The sequence below is a fragment of the Ambystoma mexicanum genome, chromosome 5q (assembly GCF_040938575.1).
Source record: "Ambystoma mexicanum isolate Mex_15411 chromosome 5q, UKY_AmexF1_1, whole genome shotgun sequence".
NCBI lineage: Eukaryota > Metazoa > Chordata > Amphibia > Caudata > Ambystomatidae > Ambystoma > Ambystoma mexicanum.
The window spans coordinates 708,762,961-708,789,298 of record NC_090933.1 but is presented as its reverse complement, the minus strand read 5'-3'; the positions used below and the strand labels follow the sequence as shown (position 1 = coordinate 708,789,298).

Here is a 26,338-nt window from a genome sequence, read left to right as displayed (position 1 = left end):
GTGACCACGTACTACTTCGAAATTTTAATAGAAGGTGGAACCAGCAGAGGTTCACTGGCCCCCATTTAGTAGAGGACGTATCAACAAGAGCAGTAAAACTAAAGGATAAGCGTGCGTGGAACCACCTGCATGATGTAAAAATCTACAAACTGCAGACCCGCCCCAGCGCCAACGACAGGTCCATTGGAAAAACGCCAACAACATCCCCGGCAGCGGAAGAAAACACAACCACAGACAACGACCCAATTGTTCCCTCGGAGAGAATAACGGACGAAGAAGGGGGCGATCCCCACACTGCCCACCCCATGGTCACACGTTCAAAGAGTAAAACTGCTCCCGCCATCTGAGCAAACCCCCCCCCATTGACTACTAAATACAATTGTAATAAAAACTAAGGACTTCGCTTGCACCAATACACATGTAAACACGTGAATGTTCTCTTTTTCTCTCGCACATACAGGAGCTGCGTAATATTGTATTGTTAAGAAAAGTTATCTAACAAATTCAGTGTGCAGGCGTAGATGGTGCTGCCAGACGATAGTTACCCAGAAGAATTGTCACACCAATTTGTATACGAAATAAAAAGGCCAACATACTTAAAAAAGAAAAGGGTACGTGTATACTACACGGCCTTCCTCCTGGCCATAGAAAATTACATGCCCCACCTCCGCCCATACTTGCCGGTCTTGAGAGACCGATCACTTAGAGTAGCGTGGGAGCAACTCTTCACCTGGGCACTGAATGACTATTTGATAGGGAGAGCTTAATGAAACAAAACTAACATTTAATAACAAGCACTTTTTGAGAATTTTTAGGCGGGCAACTTTAACGTCGCAAGAATACGCTGCCAGGACTGCAGCAAGGTAAGAGCAAAAATGTCGGTGAGGTTAGCATATGTAATAAAAATAATAGGGATTTTTATGATCACCGGAGTTTTGGCTGCCTCTGTATGGCAGTACAGCTATGCTATGAGTTTTTTTGCTGCACCCAAACCTAATGTACCCCACCTCCCTGCTGCAACAGGTGTTACGTCAGGTGGTAACAGTAACAATGAACAAAAGCGAAATAAAGTTAAACGCAGCACATACTCAGACAATAAAGGTATTGATAATTATGTACAAGATTCAGCACACGTCACAAACAACATATGGTACCAGCACATGACCCGCATTGGTAAGCAGACAACTGAGGATAGCTGTTACGTTTGCTCATTAATACCATACGCCATGAGCGCTTCACGAACATTTGTTGCCACAGAAATAGATGAAAAAACAGCACAGTGCATAATATATTTGGCCCTGTTCCAAACGAAAGGAAGATTCCAAGGAACAGTAGTGCACATGACATGGAAAACACGAGACTCATACCCATATGAAAACAACTTCCTCAAGACCTATCTGAGTTATCACAAGACCAGTTTACATGCTGAAGCATTCAGATACATAACAAGTGGCCCTGAAAAAGGAGAAACAAAGAAGGTAACACTGCAGTATCTACCATGTGATTGGTACGCCACGGAAGTTCCGGGTAAACAAGGATGCTGGGAGAGGCCATTACTGACGATAACAGGAAAGGTGTTCCTGGGTACCAGCTGGGAGATAGGAGTGGTTGGCAGCAACATGGTAACAAAAGAAACTATCTCAACCATCGAGACACACAATCATCGATGTTGGACGACATGGATCAAGTATGTACCAATGCTCACGTGGGTAGAAGAAGATGAAGACCCGATAACTATATTACCATTGACTGCGCCCAAAGTATGTTACCAGCATAAAGGAGAGGTGGACGTGGGATATAACACCAATTGTGCAAGTGTGATGGAGTTACCTGAGGGGGGAGCGGGAACAGCAGTAATAATGGACCATTATTGGGCCTGCGGAGAAAAGGCATATCATACACTGCCTCCCCTGTGGAGTGGTGTGTGCACAATGGTACACGTCAATGTACCATCACTAGTGGTACCTAAGAAGCATGTCGATGTGGCGAAATTTCCGAAAATGGATGAAGGAGACAGGAGAAGAAAGAGATCTGCACCACTCCAGAAGGAGCAAGAAAACAGGACAAACAGCAATGATACTGTCCTAAACAGGAGAAAAAGACAAGGAGAGCCATTAACAGGAAATTATCTGTGGGGAAGGTCGGAAACGGAACTAACATCAATACCGCCAGAACACAGACTATTCAGCAGAGCAGCAATGTTCTTCTCCTCAATAATACATCCGGGACTGCAGGCATACGCAAACGCAAAATGGCTGCAAATAACCAGATGGGAACTAATGATGACCATAAATTCGACAGTAAATGGGTTTAACGCAATTAAAGAGGAGCTGCGAGCTGTAAGGATGGTAGCACTACAGAACAGATATGTATTGGACCTTCTCACAGCAATGGAAGGAGGAGTTTGTGCAAAGATAGGACAATCATGCTGCACGTTCATACCTGCCAACGATGCCGACAATGGTACACTAACAGAAGCAGTTTCACAATTGGCCCAGATGCACTCCAAAATGATGGACGAAAGTAACGGCGTAAACAAGGATAAAAGCTGGTTTTCACTATTATGGTCATGGATGCCATCTTGGCTGTCAGATGGACTGAAAATAATAGTGGGATGTGCTATTTTGGCTGGAGCTGCACTGATAATAATTAGATTTTGGAAAGCCCGGAAGGCGCGCTCAACTGATGAGTTGCTGGAAATGGTGGGAATGCACCCCTTGATGCCAGCGGATGACGGCCAGCACACAGGTGTGATAATACACGAAAGGGAGAAGTTGCGCACCCAAATCATCGCCAATCATCTAGACCCACCATCAGTGAAGATCGAGAACCCAAGGAACCCTAGGAGCTACATAGGAAGATGGGTGTACTGTACTCCTGGAGGAACATGCGAATACATGTATTGGTCATTTGAAGATCACGTAAACCATTATGGACATCTCGGAGGGATAACCAAGATATGGAGAGTAAGAGGAGATAACGAGAAGGATATGTTTGTGGTCGACAAGTCGACCAGAGGGGGGACTGAAGTGGGAGAATGGAAAACCAGACTCCCGTCCTTCACCTCTCGCGCTTGGCCTAGAGGGTCGCGGCCCAGACACCCGCCACGAGAAGAGTTTGCCCATTTACCAGATGACCAAATACCCTGGTACAGAAACATACGGATGTGTCCATCTGCCTGCCCAACAGCCCGCACTGGCCATGCCGACACCTGCGGCACGGACCAACTAGACTGAAATCTACACATCGTTAGAGATGCCATGACGACCTAGATAACGGGAAGCACCGCTGAACTATTATACACGCTGAACATTTCCACACCAATCTACACGAAGAACATACTCAGTGCTCTGACGTAGGCGACAGGCTTATTCACGGACGTGCATCTTTATTATTTTTACATAGGCTTTCAGAATGCAGAAACGCAAGACGCACCATGAGCTCATTTATAACGCTTGCTCACGCTTCTCTTGAAACCCGTTACCATCATGAGAGATATAATGGAAACACGATACTGGCCATGAAACTGTATGCCACTATAACCTAAAGCATCCATGCACTAAATGGATTACTCGTGCACCAGGCCCAAGTAGGCCTCAAGCAAGAGTTCCCGTGGACATTAACAAAGCAAAAGTCAGGTTGCTGAGCCTGCAGAAAGAACCCAGTGGAGCAACCAGCCAAGGTCGTAATGTTGCAAACCCACAGTCAAGAAACAAATCTTCAAAGGCACGATGTTGCAACCTCGCACTCCACGTACCAATGTTAAAATCATATCTGCAAATTAAACCAGACATACAGTGGAAAAACAATATTAATTGTGCAGAATTATGCCTCAAACACGGTCCCTCCCCACGTGACCAAGCCGAACCTGACGAGATGCCAAAACCCAGGAGAGAAAAGGCGTCTGGGTACCTCGCTACGAGACGCAGGCCGACACACTTGAAAGGCTCAATGGACACCTGCTACGGTGGGAACGGTCAGTCTCCCACCTATGAATAAATCCTCACATTGCCTGCACGTACCCATATTGAAACACTGTTGCAACCACAGGTGCACCGTGTGCTGGGAACAACGGTGGTCCCAGGCTGGGGAGCTCACGGATGCACCAATCAGAACATGAGGTTCTTATCTCAGACGTCAGTAACGTTAGCCAATCCTCAGGGGTCTTCATGTAACAATTCTTATGTATCTAATTGTAGGGACAACCCAGATATACCACCTGACTACACCTTAACCACTAATATCATTCTCTATAGGCGTACTATACTAACCCCACCACTCGAGCAACCAATCAAGAGTGGCGATAGGTTCTTTTGGTAACTTTTTGGAATGACGCAAGTAGCGCGTCATAATGTAGTAAAAAGGGCCTGCGAGCCCCACTATTGTGTGTGTGTCAGGACGAACGCGTACGCTCCTTGACCCATCCCTGCCGTTTGCATAATAAACGACAGAAGTTGCCTTGCTCCTTGTGTGTGCCTCATACTCTGTCTCGATCCGAGATATACACGGGAGGAGTTGGGGCCTCCCTGCCCGGAGGTCTGCGGACGGCCCGGCCGACCCCGGCAGAATCCCCCCCGACAAAAGTCTGCCACCCAAGGAGCAAAGAGGAGGTAGGAGAAACAAAGGACCCAAACAGACCCATTTTGTGAAGGAGGTACAGGTCTTCCAATTTGAGGGAGAGGGATCCTCAGAGGATCCTGGGAAAAGGATCTTCTCCTTCAGAGATGGGGGAACTCCTCCCAAGGAAAAATGGGTCCCAAGGGATTCCAACACAGACTGGGTAGATGTGGGGATTGAGCTGTCGCCGCCCATCATTCTATCCCAGAACCAACAATACCGAAAACCCCTGGTTCAAACCCATCCTGGTGACTGACTGCAAAAGGGGGGGGCGGCCCAGAACCGGAACCAGGGGAACCTAAAACCGCATCCATAGACTGGGTAGATGTGGTGATTGAGCTGTCGCCGCCCATCATTCTATCCCAGAACCAACAATACCAAAATCCCATGGGTCAAACCCATCCTGATGACTGCCTCCAAAAAGGGGGGGGCGGCCCAGAAACCAGAACCAGGGAAACCCAAAACCATTTCAAGTTGCCAACTTTTTCTTGCAGATTCCCATGACTCTCCACAGAATTCTGCCCAAATTTCTTCTCTCTCAATGTCCAAAACCAGAAGGTTAGCCCACCAGTTGTCCAAAAATGTGCATTATCTGTGCCCCCTTGAGGAGAAGGAGGGAAGATATTATGCCCCGGTACAAGTACAGGGGCAGGGTACAATTTTGGCACGGGTGGACACTGGATCCCAAGCTACCCTTCTGTCCAAAAGGGCCTTTGATGAACTAAATGCAGGAAGGGGGGAGAATTACTGTATTCCTCTCACCTCTCTTCCTGGACAACTGCAGAACTTTGACAGGAAGGAAATTCCCGTCGAGGGGAATGCAGATTTGGACATCAAAATTGGGCGACACAAGGTGAAGCACCCGGTCATAGTAGTGACTCCAGAGGGCACCCCTTGTTTACTAGGGAATGACCTCCTGAGAAGGTTGTCACCCTTAATAGATTGCTTAAACAAGGTCCTCTGGACCCAGACTAGCCGACCAATAAAATTAAAACAGAGTGTCAACCATGTTAGTTTAAACGGCACCTGCCACATGGTTGAACAAAAATCTGACAAGTAGAATTTCACTTCCAGAACAACTAAATTCCAGATGTGACAGTAATAGCAGTAGGACAACAGTCTGGTGATGGGGGGGTCCTCTCTATTTCTGAAAATCACCCTTCCCACCAGTTTAAGGTGGTATTCCACACTGGAAGGAAACACTCTGATATTCTTTACTAATCCGCAATCAGACATTCCCACTCCGATAGTCCAGAAAGATGTGAAATCAGCTCAGAGCCTGGCTGATATTCAGCAAATTGGAGAGCAGTTGTTCATCCCTGTTCAGTTAAATGATGGGAAGGACTCTGTTCTCGCTTGAGTGTGTGTGAACAACAGTAAGAGCTTCATCAGCAAAGCCATGTTCCGCCAACTCCCAAAAGATCCAGCCATTCCCGCATTCAAACTGATAGACGAATGGGAAATGGATCTGGAAACACCCAATTCCAAACATCTCCTGCCAAGCAGGTGTATGCTCAAAATCTCCATTGGCAACAAGAGCATAGTCTATAATTGTTGGGTCGTGCGAGACGTCACTGCCGCCTTTTACTTAGGAAGTGACATTCTGAATCGCTTTGCCATTAGTTTGGACCTAATAGACTTCAAAGCTTGGTCCAGATTAGCGGATAATCCCATGGGCTTTGGTGATCCAGAAAAAGCATTTAGGTCAGCTCAATTGCTACCGTATGCAGTTGAAATTCCGGTTAAAGAGGAAGTCACCATCCCAGAAAGGACCAGACAATTCTCCCTGGAAGTGAAAGTTAAAAGAGGACAAAAATTGAAAAACCCTGATGCTTATATTCATCTAAATGCTTTCCTCCAACAGAGAGGGTTAGGGGTAAACCCAACACCATTAGTCAACATAGAACATGACACCATTCCAACAGAGGTGGATAACAGCGACTTAAAGAGTATTACTCTAGCCGCTGGCACCATTATTGGAATGGCGGTTGATGACTGACATTTCTCCATTGATTTAGGAAATGTACTGTTAGGACCAATCCCCAAGGACTGTTTTGACAGTGACAGTGATGACAATACAACACCAGACAGGATCTTTACCCGGCATGGGGGAACTTCCTGTGTACACTTCCTGCCCTTATGCCCTTCAGAAGGGATGAGGTGATTTTCCAGGTCCATGAGGGCTGCCTTTCCCACCTGAAGCCTCAGGTCCAAATCAGCACTCTGACCAGGGACTTCTCCACCCAGCTGGAGGAGGCCGCTGAGATAGCAAAACCAGAAGTCTTTCCAGGCTTCAGGCAGATGGTGGAAGAGAGAGTCAACCTAGCTGATGCCTGCGTGACTCTGGAACAGAAGCAAAAGTTGAAACAAGTTTTCTTGGATTTCCAAGATCTCTTTGCGGTAGACTCATATGACTGTGGTCGCACCGACATCCACACAATAACAATTCCCACAGACCCTGGCATGACTCCAGTGTTTGTGAAGCAATATCTCTTGCCTCTCGCATCCATGGAGTCCCTTACTGAAATAATTAAGAACCTTGAGTCCCGGGGAATAATCCGTCCAGTACACAGCACCTTCAATAATCCGGTTCTGGGAATATTGAAGCCAAACGGCCAGTGGAGACACTGTTCCGACCGTAGGGAGCTCAACAAACGGGTCCATACTTCCCGATGGCCTCTGCCCTACATTGACCAAGGGCTGGCCCAGATTCAGGGGTCACAGGTATTCACTGCAATAGACCTGACCAATGGATACTGGACCGTGCCTGTCAGTAGGGAGGACCAATACAAACTGGCTTTTACCTTTGGGGGCCAGCACTACACATGGACCCGGACTCCCTTCAGATACCTCAACTCCGGCAATGAGTTCAACATTTTCCTACATAAGGCCATGCTCGACCTGGGTGCGAGGGGTAACCTGGCTTATGTAGATGATGTCCTCATCAAAAGTTCATCTGCGGAAGAACACATAGCGGAGATCCGTTATGTTCTGACACAGTTGAGGGCCGCCAGAGCAAAACTTTCCTTTCAGAAAGCACAGTGGTGTAGAACCCGTGTTAATTTCTTGGGGCATGAGATTACTCCTCAGGGTCTCTGTCCCCAAGAAAAGAAAGTGGAAGCACTTCAGAAACTGAAGGATCCCACAACTCTGCGGGAACTAAGGAGCCTCCTTGGACTGACTAATTACAGCAGAAAGTTCATTGAGGGCTACGCAGAGATCACTAGACCCCTGATTCATCTTTTGAAGGGGGGGGGGTCAAGTGGGAATGGGGTCCAGAACAATCCGAGGCAGTAAGACAACTCAAAAGAAGCCCCTCACAAGCGCCTTGCCTAGCTTACCCTGTCAGAAACAAGGAGTTCTTCCTGGAGACAGGGTTCTCTAATACGTGCTTGATGGCAGTATTATACCAAAAGCATGACAAGGTCAATAAAGTGATCTCCTATGCGAGCAAAACTTTATCCTCTGTGGAGGAAAAATTCAATGATTATGAGAAGGCACTCCTGGCAACGGTGTGGGCATTGAAGAATTACCGCCCGTTCATCCAGGGGGAACACATCATAGTGGAGACTCCACACCAGTCTCTGCAATACCTCCAAAGTGACAGAATCCGGGCCGGAAATGTGAGTAATTCCCGAATTACTTCCTGGATCCTGTCAATGCAAGGCTTTCTTGTGGAAGTCAGATATGGCCAAAACAAGAAGAGTCCCCTCGTGCAAGGTCTGGCTGACCTGCATGATTGTGCCAGAGAAAACTGTCTCGAGGACGAAAGTCTAAAAAGCAACGTCTTTGAAGAGGACAAGTGTGAGGGAATGCCCACTGTCTATGTGGATGGATGCTCTTACCATGTTGACAGCAATTGGGACAAAGAAATGGTGGCTGGCGTAGGGAATGCATGGGTGAATGAGTACTCAGAACCCTCAGCTGGGTACAAAATTGGTCCCCGAAGTAGTCAGGTGGCAGAATTGATGGCTGTGCATCAAGCCATCCTCACTGCTGTCCAACATCAACTCCACAAACTGGTCAGAATCACAGATTCAGATTATGTACGGAACGGGTTCGTGGAGCACCTGGTTAATTGGAAAACCAGAGGCATGTTATGTGCTAATAACAAACCCTTGAAACATGGGAAGTTAATCCAAAACATTGATGATCTGGTCACCTCGAATTGGATGACCATCTACTGGAAAAAGATCAAGGGTCATTCCGAAGAAGAGGGACCAGACAAAACTGGAAATGACTTAGCTGATCAGCTGGCCAAAACCGGGGCCATCCAAGGGGATCTAATAGAAATAGAATCCCTGTTGGGGGAAATCCATGTCACTGCTATCTCTAGGTCCCAGACAAGTGCTCACAATGATCTTTCAACTGCACAATGGAGTAAGGAGACCCCTGATGCTGATTTAATTACGGCTCAGAAGGGGGATCCAATAATTGGTAAGTTTTACCAACACATTGAGGACCCTGAGAACTTTCCCCTGACGGATACCGATTACATTGGGAAAGAGGACCTTAGAGTGTTGATGAAATGTCCAAAAATTTTCCGAATCCAAGACGGTTTGTTGGTAAGGAAATCCCAAGCTGGCCATGATCAGTGGGTGGTCCCTACCTCATTCCTAAGCCTGATGTTAAGTCATGCCCATGAGACGGCCACAGCCGGTCATAGGGGGTTTCACACAACAATGGAAATCTTCAGAGAGGTTGCATACTGGCCACACATGGGGCAGGACCTCGACCAATATTTGAAGGGGTGTCTGGTGTGTGCACAATTTCAGCCATCATCCCTCACACACTGTGGGCCTCTCCAAAAGAGGGGGATGACACTGCCATGGTCAGATTTGCAAATCGACTTTGTAGGCCCTGTGATTCGCTCGTCTAGGGGAAACAAGTACATGTTGACGGTCACATGCTTGTTTACCAAGTGGGTGGAATGTCTCCCGGCCCCAAACTGCAAGCCAGAAACAGCAGCTGCCCTGATGATTAACCACATCTTTTCCCGTTTTGGTCTACCTCAAAGGATTGAGTCAGACAGAGGTAGCCATTTCACCAGCGAGGTAATGACAAAGATGTGGGAGATACTGGGGGTCAAAAGGAAGCTACATATTGCTTACCGGCCAGCCTCTTCTGGTGCAGTGGACAGATACAACAGAACCATTGTGAGCATATTAAAAAAAGTTTGTGGCAGATTCTGGGCCAAGTTGGGATATCCGATTACCTCTGGTCCTAATGGCCATCAGATCTACCCCTTCATCTGCAACCAAATTAACACCATTTGAGTTGATGACTGGACGCAAGATGGTGCTTCCCCAGCATTTGCTCTACAGGACTCAAGAGCAGACGTTGATCAATGCCTCCACAACTCATGAGTATGTGGAGAATTTGAGGAAACACCTCCAACATGCTTTTGCCTATGCTCAGCGGAATCTAGAAAGATCAGCTGATAGCATGAAAACTCACTATGATTTGAAAACCACCAGGAAGGAATATAATGTGGGAGACCGGGTCTATCTATACAATTTCCAAAGGAATCAGGCCAAACAGCGAAAATGTTTGTCTACATGGAAGGGACCCTTTGAAATTATAGACAAGATCTCCCCAATTGCATACAAGATCCGCCTCCCCAAAGGCAGTTTGGCAAAGGGGGAAGACAAGTGGGTCCATATAAATCAGTTAAAGTGTTGCCATCCGAGGCACACCCTGCAGCAATTGGAGGAGTCCTCTGCAATACCAGAGGGGGCTGCGCCAGAGTAATTTAGTTCCAACCCTAAAATATCCCACATATGGTCTCTAAAATATTATGATTCTTGAAGGAAAATGTCTCCTGATTATATCTTGTTTTTAAAATAACACTGCAAAATGTATCCTGATGTATAAAATGTATATGTTCGCCACACCATTAATAGTGGTGGAAAAATGTCTAGGAATGTGTATTGCCGCTTTGCTTTATCATCCTAGGAGAGATGAGACCATGGAGACTGATCAAGGAGGATGACCCGGGGACCGGGAGCAAAGATCCGAGGGGCCCGGGGTACCGCCCAATATTCCCATCAGGACCGGCGAGGAGAACCGATCGATCCAACTGGATGGAGGAAAAGATGCTGAACTGTGCCATCTACGGAATTGGAAGAAGATGATGCAGACATACCAGCAGACATACCAGCGCATGGAGCAATCCTTTGCACCCGACTCCCCCTCAATTCGAAATCAAAGCGCAGTCGGGCGGGGGGGCTTGTTGGGTGTCCTGACCCATGTTTGAGTCATTAAGCTGCAACAGTTGGTGCTGTGGGCTCAGAAAATCCAAGATGGCCGAAAAAGCCCACATTTCACCAGAATCCAGGGAAACTGTGCAGTTTTGGCGCACACCAAAATGTTCCCCTGACCTGCCACCCACCAGTGCGAGCGTGATGGGCCAGGCGTGCCATGGGTGAAATGTGTGCCAAAGGAAAAACAGCAGTGCCGGTTAGCTCAGAAAGCGCTTTCAAATCACCTTTGTTTCTCTGAAATGCAAGCTAAAAATGCCTATTTTAAACATTGCAAGATATTCAAAAATCTCAATGAACACCAGCAGACATTTGGCAGAAGGTAGACTTGTGTGCATACAAAATCTGGAAAGAGAAAGATCCCAAAATAATGTTCATAATGAAACTGGCTGAGCTGTGGATGTCAGCAGCTGAAGTGAAATTGGACTTAAAGCCACTAAAATCGAAATGTTTAAAATAAATGAGTGACCTTCTGTTGAGTGTCACATAGTCTGCAACTGTTAAATGTCATAGTTTTGAACTTAGAATCAGCGTTCTAGCTGCATGTGTAAAAATTGTAAGTTTGATTTGGATGAAGAAAAACTGGGAACAAAAGTGACATTTGGCTGAAGCCTGGCTTGAAGAGAGTGAATTCTGCCTGGCAACTACCCCCGACAGGAGTTGAAACTTGCTCAGCCACTTTTCCCAGGCCTGGCCTGCATTCTCCTGCCCTCACCAAAGGGAGATGACATCTCTCTGATTGGATCAGGGGAGGGGCAGCTGGGGACTGCAGGAAACAGAACAATGAGCCTTCCTGGGCTCAGGCAAATGTTAAATTAGGGGGAGTCGTAAATGGCTTCCTCTTGAGAGAAACGGGGAGGGGCAGTGCCTCTGTGAGCAACTTGAGTTGGAGGAAGTGGACAAACCAGAAATTCCACCATGTGCTTTGGGAAACCACACCCCTCTGGGCCAGAGCATAATTTTAAAAAGAGGGATAATTCATAGTACGGACTTGTCAAAATTATATAATTAATATCATTATTCTTGCGATTTTTCTGTGCACATTTTAAGAGGTGTTAGAACTCTGTACCATGTTCTGAGGCAAAACCCTATGAATTATGGAGATTGCAGACAAGGGGTTCACGCTAGAAAAATGAAATATTACTGGAATATGTGTAGAAAGGCGGTGTACATCTGTGTCATTTTTGGTAAAAATCCAATATTGGTAAACCAACCAAAAAGCGCAAAATGTTGTCATTTCTTAATCCAAGCTCTTAGAAACATCAGAGTTGGAACAGAAACTACCTTATGTGATATATGAAGTGTATATGTAATGTCAACCACTTGTGTATCTGGGAAATGTGTTTAGTTATGAAAATGATGTTCTAAGGTAAAAGCAAAGGGGAGTGTTCTTTCTGTATGCCATAATGATGACACCTGATGGCTCACTGCTCCCTTCTTAAATCAGGTCAAAGAGAAATCCTTGACCTATCAAATCATGAGTGGGGTGGGCACAGAAAGATAGCCTTCACACCCACTTCCCAAAAGACATAAAAAGAGCCACTGGAAGCCAGACTGGAACATTCATTTTCCAACCTTCAACTGAATTCCTGCGCAGCACGCTGACGGAGAACTCCAGAATCCATTTGATCCAGACCAGCAGAACCAGAGATCCGTACAGTGTCGAGTGCCAGACCAGACCGCTGTATCCAGAACCGCAGACCAGACCTAGACCGCTGTGAGCAGAACCGGTGCCTGATTGACCCGCCGAGCAGAGAGATCAGCAGCTAAACTTGTTGACCAGATCCGTGACGAGGCCATTCCTTTCAAATTTATAGTGTGAGTACCCAGCTAGAACTATGCAGAACCCATCTCTTAGCTTAAAATAATCTGATTCAAAACATTTGAACCTGTTTCCAGAACTGCATCATATAATTGTGTGTCCCTTCTCAGATTTTAAACCTGTAAAAGTGTCATTTGCCATTTTGAATCCTTATTTCATTTCTGAAAAACCACCTTCATAAAATCGTCCGTATCTCTGGAACCGTTTGGTCGGAAAAAGTGCTGCGATTTGCGATTTGGCTCAACTTTCTTCACTTGTCAAAATAGCAGCTTCTTGCTTTCCTTTGCTGAAATTCGTTTGCAACCTGACAATCATTCATAGAGCATTGCTAACGTGATCCTGAACTAATTTAAAGTAGCTATCACCCACCCTGAATCTCTTATAGGGAATTAAAAATCATTTTTAGCATATTTTACTTCATTGCCACCACATTTAAAAGGATTTTGCCTGTGTTTTAAAATCATCCCTGTGATATAAGCTTGCTAGGGGGGAACTGAACTACATTTGATTGTATTCCTGAGAACTGTGTGCTCTCCCTTCCATTTTCTATTGCATGGGGGGGAGTGAATTGCCACCAGGGGAAAAGTGAACATATTATCTCTTGTGAAACCCTACCAGTTATTTCTGTACTGCATTCTTTCCATCACTGCATTCATTGAAATCATAAATGTATTCTCAGCTACCTTGTTCTTTCCATACCAACTCCTAAGTGTGCTAGTGTAAGATTATCCAGTGTTGATCACTGTCATATTCTTAAATGTGATATCAGATATTAATTTATTATAAAAGTGTAATATATATATACATATTTACATTTTTCCAATAAATCTTTTAAATTGCAAAACAAACCTACTTCTTGGCTGAGTGAGGTCAGGGGGATTCAAAGAGAGGGGCGTTATATAAGGGTTTATCATCCAGAGTATAACTTGTCATAAAAATATATAAATAAGGGCTTCCCTTGGGCGTCCCAGACGAGGCATTGACTTAGTGGGATTGCTGAATTGAAGTCATTTAAGAGGAGATGGCTGCGGATATCGCTTCTTCTGAAATACTGCTCTCCAGTGCGCCGACTTGTTTGGCATTGAGTGAGGGGAGAATGACTTCATCTAGTAGCATGTTTTCGCTTGGAGTATTTGGGGAGCTATAGAGCTCTTCATAGTAGGTCGCAAAGCATTCGCATTTACAGTTTTAATGTATCTGATTTGCTGGTGTCCCTCATCCCGTCTTTTCAACCAGGCTAACAATTTACCTGCTGTCTCCCCTGTTTCGTACAACCATGCTTTCACGGCTCTGTGTGCCTTTTTTGCACAGTCTAATGATAGATTGTGTAGTTTTTTATGTGCCAGTATCAGTGCTCTATTTGTCTCTGGTGTGTTATTGTCTATGTGCTGTGTCTCCCTGCGCACCACTTCTTTTTCTGCTTCTACTAATGCTTCCCGGTATGTCTTTTTTTGTGCTGCTGTCCATGTGAATAAACCTACTTCTTGGCTCAGTGGGGTCAGGGGGATTCTAAGAGAGAGGCGTTATACAAGGTTTCATCATCCAGATTATAACTTGTCATAAAAATATATAAATAAGGGCTTCCCTTGAGCAATCCCAGACAAGGCACTGACTTAGTGGGAATGCTTGATTGGAGTCATTAACATTATTTAAACTCCTTCCCAAAAGACATCAAATAAGAGAATGCTACTCCTCACCAAATTACTTATCACAGGCAATGCATCCTTGTACCATGCGCACACAATGCTCCCCTCTGGACACAAATCCCTCAATGGCTTGGACACAGAACCCGAGAAACAGACCTGCAGTAGAGCTCAGGGTACTACTGGTCTGCATACATCAACACAACAGCAACACTACCTTGCATGTTGCCTCCCTCACCACTAACCATACCCACCCACTCTGTTTCAGAATCGCCAAAGGTACTGGAGACCATGCACTGCACAAATAACATAACATATGCAGACTATATACATTTTTAAAGTTACATTCACATACGTGCATGTGTTGTACAGAATTAGCACTTACCTTACAAAAATTCCAAACTGAAGGAGATGGCTTATAATAATCCAGTCCTGATTTCCTTGTCTGTCATATTCATTGTCCGACTTAAACCATGTATAGCTGAAGACTTGCACGATGATCATTGCAATAAGTATAAAGGTAAGTGTCAGCGACCCTGCAATGAAATGTCCTCCAGTGAAATGCTTTACAGCAACGGAGATGTCTATCCCAATGTCAACAAGGTATGAGACAAACCCAAAGAACGACATGAAAAAGTTATGTTTAGTAAACTTCATTCTTAGCTCCGACAGTCCCGAAAGCTCTCCTTACGTGAGCATCCTATGGGGTGCAGAACATTGATATAGTAATGGCGTAGCGTGTGACCGAGTTCACCATTGCTTGGTTGGCGTACACATTTTTCTGAGAACGGAAATATGATGTTGAAATGCAAAGAACGTGACATTGAGGAAGATGGTCCAACAGAATGATGGTGGATCAACACAAGGTGAACGTTTTTCTCCTCAAACCATCTTTCGGCTACGCCAAAATCCTTCGTAATAGATCACAAGGAGGATTATTCATTCCATCTAAACCAGTAAGAGGCTATATATTACTGCATCAAAACCTTCAGGAGAATTCCTTCATGTTCCATTTGGTACTTCTATGAGAGGTCCATGCAGGAAATAAAATCTGTGAAAAAATGCTCCAAAGCACTCAGAATGTTGACGTTCTTTACCTTTTCTACAATGTTGTTTATTTACTCTGTCACAGCACTGAATGGTCAATGGGATTAAAGCATGTAAAACGTATGCAAATCCTGTTATTTTACCGTGATATGCAGATTGATTTTGGTCTTCCCAGGGTCACAGTCAGTTGGTTATTATTCTCAAAAATACCTGAAAAGATAACATATTTCACAATTAACAAACATCCTTAAACAAATGTTAGGCAAGGGGGGGTGAGTGATTGGATATATATTCAGCGCTCTAAAATGACCTATTCGATATGAAACTGCAATCCCTCGCCAAGCAGTCATACGCTTTACCGAGCCTCTCACAGGACCTGCCTGAGGAATGAGGCCTGTTAACCACCATCTTTAATGGGCATTCCCATTCACAATATTCACACAGTTAATTTATTTAAAAAAATAAACGAAAATACACTAACTGCAGATTCTCAGTTGAAGCATCTTCATGCTATATGTGACAGAAGTAACCCTTTCTTGATCCCGTCAGCTGCATTTTCATAACGTCAGCAAGAAATAAACTTTAAACTGGAAGTTATAGGACCCATGTAATGATATTCTTAATTATTTCAAACACCTGGTGATCCCACAAAGAAAAAACACAGGCAAGAAGAGATGGCCAGACAAAGCCCCAAGTTAGGCTGAGCAACCGCAATGTCACAATTTGACAAATTACATTTCCATTTATTCAAACATACATATGCAGCACAGGTAGAAAGTGAATGAAGGGCAGAAGTGAAGAATCCACCCGAAGCATGCCAACGATAAGCACATGAATACTTGCCATAGGGACAGTACCATACCAGTCCCGACCACTAGAGCACCATAATATATTATATGATAGGTTATTTATAACACGCTTAATACCCAGAGGTTTCTAAGCGTGGACCCAGGGATTAAACCCATGTTGCTCCGTGTCGTCTTGCTTCCAAAGCGAGCATATTGCCCCTGAGCTATCCTCCCAAGAGGACATTTTAGGGCCATTGGTCCACTCAATAATACCTGCTCTCAGATGTTTCAAACAATAGTGCTCTACACTTTCCAGTCAATGATATTAGCTTAATCATAAACATTTGAAAAATCATTGCATCCAGAGGACATGTCCATGACTGTATCTGGATCTTTATTTTTATTTTTTTAACTAGTTTATTCATTTTACCTTTATACAAACATATAGCAATAAGCACAAATTCAAAATAAAAATAAATCACAATCATGAAACACTGTAAAATTTCGCGAAACATACAAGGAAACACTCCGTCATCCTACCACTAAACCCCGTAATAATCCTGAGTGTCTAATTCAATAGAAGATCCAGGAAGGAGAGAGAGAGACAGAGAGGGGGGTGAGAGAGAGAGGGGGGTGAGAAACAGAGAGAGAGAGAGAGAGAGAGAGAGAGAAAGGGGGAAAGAGAGGAAATTACAAATAATCAAAACATTCCATCTGTACATTCCAATTTATATTACGCAGAATAACAGCAACAAAAAAACATTTAAAATTACTTATCTTATCCTGCGTCTCATCTTTCATTTCCATCTCCTTCTGGATCCAAATTCAGGAATCAACCCCAAATTTTAATAAAAAGCTTCTCTTTTTGTTGCATTGACATCACCATTCTTTCTATTCCACACAATGAATACATTTCCTCCATCCACATTTCTTCCGTTGGGAATGCAGCTGATTTCCAGTGACAAATAAATATTTTCTTTGCCACCAATGAACCTCTTAAAATCCAAGTCACATAGTGATAGCTTAAATCGTCCAAATTCGTATCTTTGCCCAAAATCAAGGTTGCAAAATTAAATTTCTTTTCTTCGTTCAAGACTCTGTTCATTAACTCTGTTTGTTTCATCTTTCCAAAATGATCTTAATTTATGGCATTCGCAGGAAATATGTTCAAGTGACCCCCGTGCAAGACAACAGTTCCAACAGGCATCCGTTGAGCATATACCTTGCCGATACATACGTTCTGCGGTCCAACATACTCTGTTCAACAACTTTACTTGTTGCGCCCTTTCACCAATATTTAAAGACATTCTTGGAATTTTTCTACATAACCCCATCCATCTTTGTTGTGACATTTCATCTTGCAAGTATAACGCCCAAGACGCCATGTTATTTTCATTCCAACTTGAACTTCCACTCTGCAGTTTATACATTTTAGAAGCCGTATGCTCTTGCCCGCCTATTATCTTAACAATGTCCAACAAATCGGTAGGCTCAAGAGTATTTAAATTCATAGCTTTCTTTAGTTTACAGTATTCTCCATATGAACAATCCTGTCAATGAAATTGATTTTTAAACTCAAGAAATGAACTCCATTTTCCAGTCCTGAACAAGTCATCAATCCTCTTCACACCTGTCAGGAACCAATTTGGCCAAAATATTGTCTTATTACTAAGTAGAATTGCCCGATTCAGCCATATTGGTGATTAACGCATTAAGCTTGGTGCAATAGTCAAAGACTCTGCAATGCTTCTCCAGGCTGATCTCAGGAAATCAGTCAAATTTTGATTCTATGTCAAGACCGGAGGCTCCCATTATGCTTCTCTTTCTTTGTTAATTAATTAAAGAAAGCGCTCAGCAGCAAGATATATATATATATTTTTAACAGAAAAAATATATCACAGTAAACTTAACAATGAAATGATGTAAATTGTCTTAAGGGTCTGTAAACAAGGAAAACTTCTTTTTTTCCCCATATAAAATTTTGGATTAGACTATCCAGCTGCTTTATTGTTGACCTCTTAGTAGGAAGCGGTATCGTGGCCCTAACATATGTTATCTTTTGTGTTATCGTCATTTTAATAGCATTCACCTTGACTCCCAGGGAAAGTTTTAAGGAATCCCATCATTCAAATTCTGCAGTGATATTATTTATCATCAGTTTTAAGTTTAGATCCATGAGAACACCAATATCAGGAGTTAGCCATATACCTAAGTAATTCATCATTTCAGGGCACCATTTGAAACCATGATTTTTGACCAACCAACTGCTAGTACTCTGTGTGCAAGGCAAGGCTTCAGATTTTGACCAGTTGATTTTATAATTTGAAATGTATCCAAAAGTTTTAATCAGGTCCATTAGTGCTGGAATCGTTAAAGGTAAGTCTTGTACAACCAGAAGAAGGTCATCTGCATATAACCACCACTTTTGGGTAATGCCATAAAAATTAATTCCAGTGATTCTATCATCATGTCTAATAGCAGTTGCCAATGGCTCCATAGAGATTACGAAAAGAATGGGCGAAAGAGGACACCCCAGGCGAGTGCCTCGATGTTGTGTGATGCTAATCCACACTCCTGCACACCATGTGCATGACTGTACACTAGCTGGCATGCTTGTCTCTGCATGCTACACTGGTGCTGGAACAGTATCGGAGGAGGCCACCACGAAGGAGCAGGCCAACATCCATGAAAAAAGCCCACCACCTTGACTGCTACTGCAGATTCAGCACCTGTAGAAATATTTGTGATTTTATACGTTTAAATTATAGGTCCACACTAGGGTGACATGGCTAGTTTCATGTCCCGGTATATAGTTTCACCCCCCAATTCTGGGTAAGATTAACTAATATCAATTCATGCAAGCATTCATTTAGAAAATCGATGTTCTATATATTATTATCTAAAAAGACACTAGACATTCTAAACACCTCTATGACTTGTCATCCTTAACTTCACAAAATTATTTTGATATGAGGCATAATATTGCTGCTTAAATGAATCAAAACAGTCTTAATTTTTCCAATGACACCCACCATTTACAGACCAGAATGCTTTCTCTATATTAGGTGTGGTTCAGGGGATTCTTACATGTTAATTTATTTATTTCTTACATGTGTATGCAACATTTTCTGACCATGTTTGAGCAGCTTTAAATAAACGTGTGTGCAACTTTCAATCTTCATATGTGTGTGTGTACAGCTAGGGTAGCATCAGCAACAGGAGGACCTCGAACAGAGGGTTTTTTAAAGGTCGACAAAAGCAAAGGTGGTCAGCAGTTGCCCGGAGTGACAAAGGCAAAGAGTGCCACAGTTTGGCCGCTGCGACTGAAAAAGAGCGCCCACCCATCCGGTCCCACCCAAACCGAGGGATGACCTGGAGCCGGGCACCACATGATCTCAAAGGACAACCCAGTTGATAGTGCTGACATTTCTCCTGCAGGAATTCTGCTCCCACTCCATAATAGGTTCCTTGAATAATACAGAGGGATTTGAAGATAATCTCCAATGGTGTGAGCGCAGAACTGGGGAGATTTGCGCACCATAAAGGGTGTTGGTGGCAATGGTGGCTTCTTATTGTAGGAACCACAACTAAAATCAATGCCTTACATCCCGATTATTCAACTTTCAAAATCGATGGCACCATGATACCAGTACTCAAACAGGTTAAAACCTTAGGTGTCTATCTAGATGTGAATATATCTATGATAAAACAAATGAATGCCCTTTCCTCAGCCACCTCTTATACTGCCAAACTTATCGCTCTAAGTCGCCAATTCCTCTCATCTAAAAATTGCATCACCCTAGCCAGGGCCTTAATACTATCCAAGTTGGACTATTGTAGTGTACTACTGTTAGGGACTTCTAACACCAACCTTACTAAACTGCAACTCATGGAAAATAAAGGAATTAACAAATCTGACCACATCTCTGACATCAGGAGAGAAACCCATGGGCTACCTATCAAGGCTAGAATCATATTCAAAATCCTCTGTATCACGCATAAATGCCGTGCCAATAAAGCCCCTAAATACATAAACAACATATTAGCCAAAAAAGCCTTAACCAGAACCCTTAGGTCTAATAATATCTCACTCCTTGTAATCCCACGCTACAAAACTCCAGAGCAGGGGGCAGCAGCTTTATAGTACTGGCCCCTAAATATTGGAACGCACTCCTGATAAACATCAAAGCTGAAGAGTAATTCCAATGCTTTCAAAAATCTCTAAAAACTTGGTTATTTAAGCAATTCTAACCGATTAGACCCAGCCTTGCTAACTCTAGACTTGGTATAGGCCGATTTTACCGAGGAAAAATGGTTGCAATGACCAAAAGTTCTAAAAATGCTACCACCAGAGGTTCGAACACCAAAAGTTCAAACCTTTGGTGGTAGCATTGTAAAAAAGAAACGGGGGCTGCGGGGGTGTGCTCCGCATCGTCCGCTCACTATCCTTCATGGTATAGTGAGCGGGGATTGCGGGGTACATCCCCGCAGACTTCCGTTTAAAAAAAAAAAGAAACGGGAGCTGCAGGGGTTTCCCCTGCATTGCCCCGCTCACTATACTTTATGGTACAGTGGGCGGGAGCTGCGGGGGACACCCCCGCAGCCTTCCGTTAAAAAAAAAAAGAAAAAGAAAAGGACCCTGTGTCGCCGGTTCCGATCACAGAAGTGAAAGGGAACTGGCGCTGCAGGGAACCAGCGTGAAGATGAATTTAAGTGGGGTTTGTTTATGTTTGGGGTGTGGGTGGGGGTGTGCTGAGGACCCTGTGGCGCCGGTTCCCAATAACGGAAGTGAAAGGGAACTGGCGCTGCAGGGAACCAGTGTGAAGATGAAGGTAAGTGGGGTTTGTTTATGTTTGGGGTGTGGGCGGGGGTGTGCTGAGGGTGTGGGTTGGGGGGTGTTATAGGTGTGTTGTGTGTGTGTGTGGGTGTGAATATGAATGTGTGATCGCATGAGAAAGGTGCAAACTTTTGGTAGTTTGCACCTTTCTCATGCAAACGTTTTGGCCACGGTAGTTTCAGCCGCAGCCACCTCACTTAGATTCTCTAGACTTTGCCTCATCTGAATAGTACAACCCAGATAATGCTAACAACTGCTTCTTTATCCTGTAAGAATTGTGTAAATTGCTTCATTGATGTAATAATGATTGTGTAATTATTTATCCTTGTTTTAATTACGGAACCAGCCCCTTCCCACCCTGACTCGACCGCCACCATCTTTTGTATACATATTGTATGTATTATCACTTTTGCTTTTCTGTACTGTTTGCACTGTTTCTTTTATAATGTAAGATTGTATTACCCACTGTCTGTAACTACGCCGTGATACCTCCGGGTCTGGGCATATAACAAATGTAATAAATAAATAAATATATTTGTATAATAACCATGATGTCTGTAACCACGCTGTGATACCTCAGGGTCTGGGCGTATAACAAATGTAAGAAATAAATAAATAAATACGCGCTGCAAGGTTTTGCAGTAGCTGCAACCGATGGAGGATGTAGGCCGGTTCAGCCAAAAATAGAGAGTTGCAGTAGTCAAGATGGCTCAGCACCAGGAAACCAAAAGAGGACAGAGATTAGCAGGGAGGAAATCAAAGACTTTGCTTAATACCCTGAGCTTAATACCCTGAGCTGAAAGAAGTATGTTTTACATATCGAGCTGACTTGGGCTGCACCTGATGGATTCCTCACTGAACAGACAGACAGGTGAGGAACAGAGGCCGAGCTCCAGGGGCCACAATGCAGAGGACCACAGTGATAAGGAAAGTGAGGAAATGAGAATAGTGCGGGAGGGGGAGGAAGAAACCATCACCCGTATCTCTGCCTTGTCCCCATTAAGGTTAACGCATGGAACCGAATAAATAAGAGAATGGGCACGACTACCACATACTTCAAAAGTATCCCACTATGGATCTGGCCTGGGCTCCCACCTTCATTGGAAATAGATATCCAGACGGCACGGGACCCTGGTAAAGAAATGAAACTGGGGCACCTCTACCCAGATGCCAGGTTTGTTACAATTGAAGAGTTTAAATTGGAGCTGGTTGACAACCCAGTGCGACTATTGCAATACTATCGCATGCGCGAAGCGGTCAAGAAAAATCGGCCAACATTCCCGCAGGAACCGGAACAAACTGCATGTATAGAGATGGTGGCACAGTGGGACAGCCGGAAGGGTTTACTATCCAGAATATATGCTAAGGTACAAAACGGGAGTGAAGAGCATGGCATAGTTAGGCTAAAATGGGAAATAGACACTGAAACCACCATAGACGAAACCAAATGGCAGAAATACTGCCTCCTCATGAACGAAGTCTCGATGAACTTGTGACTTCAACTCATACAATTTAAGGTGCTGAATAGATTGCACTATACACCAGAGAAAATTGCACAGTTCTCCCGCAACGCCAAGAATATCTGCCCGAAATGTGGGGGGGGAGGGCGGCAGGCACCATCCATATGTTTTGAAAAGTGTCCAGTTGTATTAGAATTTTGGCAAAGGGTGGCAGATGTGCTACATGAAATAACCAAAATACCCTCAATAATGCTCCCCCTCAGCTACCTGCTTGGCGATATTGGGAAAACTGGGGCAACGACCCGCCGATTCTTTAATATGGGATGCATTATAGCCAAGACATGTATTTGATTAAAATGGAAACCAAATTTGGCGCCAACAATACAAGAATGGTTTAAAGAATTGACTTTTGCAAACGAAATGAAGGAGGGTTATGTATGCACAGTCCCAACGACGTGCAGACCTAAAGACATTTGGGCCCCATTGCGTGCATACATGAATAAGGATCAATGCTAATCAGAAAAATGTTAACACGATATTACAGTTAAAATGTTCAGCTGAGTGGATCCAGTTATGTAAAGTAAAGCAAAATAAAATGTGTAATGATATGGTTGGAAGATATAATGCCACTTGCATACGGATGAAGTGTACAAGCTATACTATGAATTTATACCTGTAACCCAATGCAAACAAGGTAAATCAAGTTTTTTTTTTAAATAAAAAATACGACTACAGGGGAGGACTAACTATAGTGTATCTTAAAAAGCAACACCACTTAATTGTGAAGCAGTTCACGCACAACACTGCGTTTCAGCAGGGCTAAGTATACCATCTTCTTCAGGGCAAGGAACCCTGATAGAAATTAAATGGGTTGAAGAAGCAAGAAAGACATTTTTTTTATACGCTAAGCTGTAACCTGATAAAAGGAATTCCCAATAAAGAGGGGACAGGTGCTGAATATCTCACCAGACTCTTAAGTATTCCAAGCGACCCAGTAATGAAGAAAGCTGCTAATATAATTGTAGAACCAGTAGCTTTTCTTGGGGTGGTTTTCTCTATATCTTATTTCTAGAAAAGGACAATTGGTAAAAGGAAAATGAGTGCCTCTGTCGTTCTTTTAAATGCAAGAAGGTGCAGCACATTGGTAGAATTATTTAGTCTCCTAGTTTATTGGAGTATATTAGGAGGTGTAGAACGTACTAGAAATACATTCGGATTGAGATGTCTTCACATCACTTGGGCGTTTAAGTGCCAAACCTTAAATGGGGTATTAAATAACTTTTTCTAATTTTTTAGAACTTTGACTTGGGATTTAAGTCTTTTGTGTGCTCTGTCCACATGTTCAATTAGCAGTTGTATCATCACCTTATATCCATTTATAAGATTGTCCTCCCATAGTTGGGCTGGATCCCCATCTTCAGAATCTTCAAAATTGGGGAAGATCAAAATGTGTAGGCCTCTAGGAATCTTTTCCTGATCTAAAAATTGTCACATAGTCATTTGCTCCCAAAATTAATTAATTTCTTTGATAGAAAATGGTTCAAACATTTCTGTCTCAAACTATCATGCATTGCAGTCACATTTCTGAATGCATGTTTTGTGGAGCCCCTGGGTGAGAATAATGCCTGGATGTCATCAGTACGTGAGAGTACAAATTCCACCACTGGATTAGAGTGAAAGTGAACGTGGATTCAAAACTAGATGGTTACAAGGTAAACACAAGCAATGGGTACTAGAAAGTGAATCACCATACGTTTTTCAAATATAACTAGATGGGGTAAGCCTGTAGCAGGAACACAGGAAGGGGAGGTGCATCCCACACCTCGTAGAATGATTAGTAAGGGTTGCACCCAGATAACTTGCATTGGTTATCCTAATAAGCAGTCACAGAACTTTCAACAAATGAACTGTACGTGAAATTTAATTGAGAGAGTCAATCAGCCAACACGTGTTTCAATCCTCACAGGTCTTTCTCAAGGCTTAACCAATACAAGAACCAATCAATTGTACATGTGTAACTAAGATTCAATAAATGACCATAAGCAAATTTAGAGATTCACCAATACAATAGAAAAATGTTAAAGTCATGACTAGACCACATGATATGTTGAGCACCATATTACACTGTGGTCCCTGTCCTGGACAACGCTGATGACACTGGCTGTGCATGATGATAACGAGTGTCTTGTTAGATGTTATCGGTACTACACAGCTCAGCCGCACTAGAATGAAGGCCGAGTCAGGCAATTAGGATTATATGTTCTGCTATCCTGAATAAGGTTGGGCGGGCTGGCACCCGGGGGCAGAGGGGGCAGAAGTAGTATTGGTGATCCCCTATGCAAGGTTGCTGGTATGTTGCTGGCGTAACTGTTGGGGTTAGGGAGGGAAGTGGGGGGATTGATCATGGCCCTGGTTGGGGGGTTATGAGGGTGGGGGAAGGGATGTTGGGTTAAAACTGTCCATGCAGGAGCACTGGTGGCCACGCTTTTCCGCCGGCGGAGAACAGCCTAGTCACACTGGGGACATGCATGGCTTTGCTTTAGACCGCAATGGGGATTCTTAATATCCAGAGCTGGAACGTAAGGGGCCTCAGGAATTATTCCAAAGCGAGGAAAATAATGTCTCATGTGAACCGAGACAAAATATATATATATATATATATATATATATATATATATATATATATATATATATATATATATATATATATATATATATATTTCTGTTACAAGAAACCTATGCACGTTGTAGCACTAATGAGGTCTTTGCCAAAGTATGGGGGTAGAATAGATTTTACACTAACTTCTTGACACAATCCAGAGGTGTTCTGGTCCTGATACATAAGTGGGTCACCTTTAAACCACTGCACTCACATATAGACCTGTATGGTCGCTAAATTGTGATACACTGCACACTAGTGAATAAGCAGATTCTGCTGGTGAACTCATATGGACCTAACCTAGACAACCTGGGGTTTTATGAGGGGCTGACAGATATTCTTATGGCATACCCGATGGTACCGCTCATGTGGCGGGGGGCAATATGGACACTATACTGAACTTGGACCTTGACCGTACGGGTTCAACGGCCAGGCCACTTTTGAAAGAGGTCAGTTGCATTTGATGCAATATGATGGGTAGACTTCAACTAAGTGACTTGTGGTGTACATTACACCCAGAGGTCAAGGGGTTCACCTACTACTCCTTGGTGCACGATATGTCATCCACGATTCTTGATTTCAGACCACTTAGTGGGACCGACTGCAGAAGCTTTAATACTCCCCCATACTTATTCTGACCACTCCCCAATAGTGTTGGTTCTGAGTTGGGGCGCGACACCTTGGAGCCGTGCTGCATGGCAGTTTAAATCGCTGGCACTACAAGATTTGGTCTTCCGCGCGGATGTGGAGGAAGATATCCGTACATTCTTCCAGACTAACCATAGCAGTTCTGTGCCACAGAGCACACTCTGCCAGACATTTCCGGTCTCCATCAGGGGAATGGCAATGTCAAGGGAATTTGGGTTGCTTAAAGTTATAGTGAAGATAGGCTTCAGGCGATGGAAAGCGACTATGCGGCTGTGCCCAACAATGCAATGCTCCCTTCCATTAAGACCAATTAAGAGTCATTCTGGCGGCATGCGGACAGAGAGGTGCAATACTTTGTCAAGCCCGCTGCGGCCAATCGGTATGGGGAGGAGGAGAGGCCGGGAAGGGCGTTATCTAATTTCATACGGATGGAAGGGGGTCCAACCTATATCGTGGGAGTGCAGGATGAGCGCCAAGAGATTCAATACTCGGAGAAGGGCCTTAATGAAGTCTTGGTAAATTTCTATGCAACACCCTATCAGAAGCAGGAGATTGAT

General features: G+C 43.8%; 1 protein-coding gene across 4 annotated transcripts in view; it reads right to left on the bottom strand.

Moving 5' to 3' along the window:
* XKR9 (XK related 9) overlaps window positions 1-26,338 on the bottom strand; it is a 269,074-nt gene that overhangs the window by 233,724 nt on the left and 9,012 nt on the right. For 2 of the 4 annotated variants that reach the window (XM_069621187.1, XM_069621188.1), the window contains exons 2-3: window positions 15,533-15,599; window positions 14,728-14,878 (exon numbers count right to left, since the gene is read on the bottom strand). In XM_069621187.1, coding sequence (XP_069477288.1) covers window positions 14,728-14,846 — 119 coding nt within the window. In that variant the 5' untranslated portion in view covers window positions 14,847-14,878; window positions 15,533-15,599. Of the gene's footprint in view, window positions 1-14,727; window positions 15,600-26,338 lie in introns of all 4 variants that reach the window. The other 2 variants (XM_069621185.1, XM_069621186.1) reach the window with 1 other exon arrangement.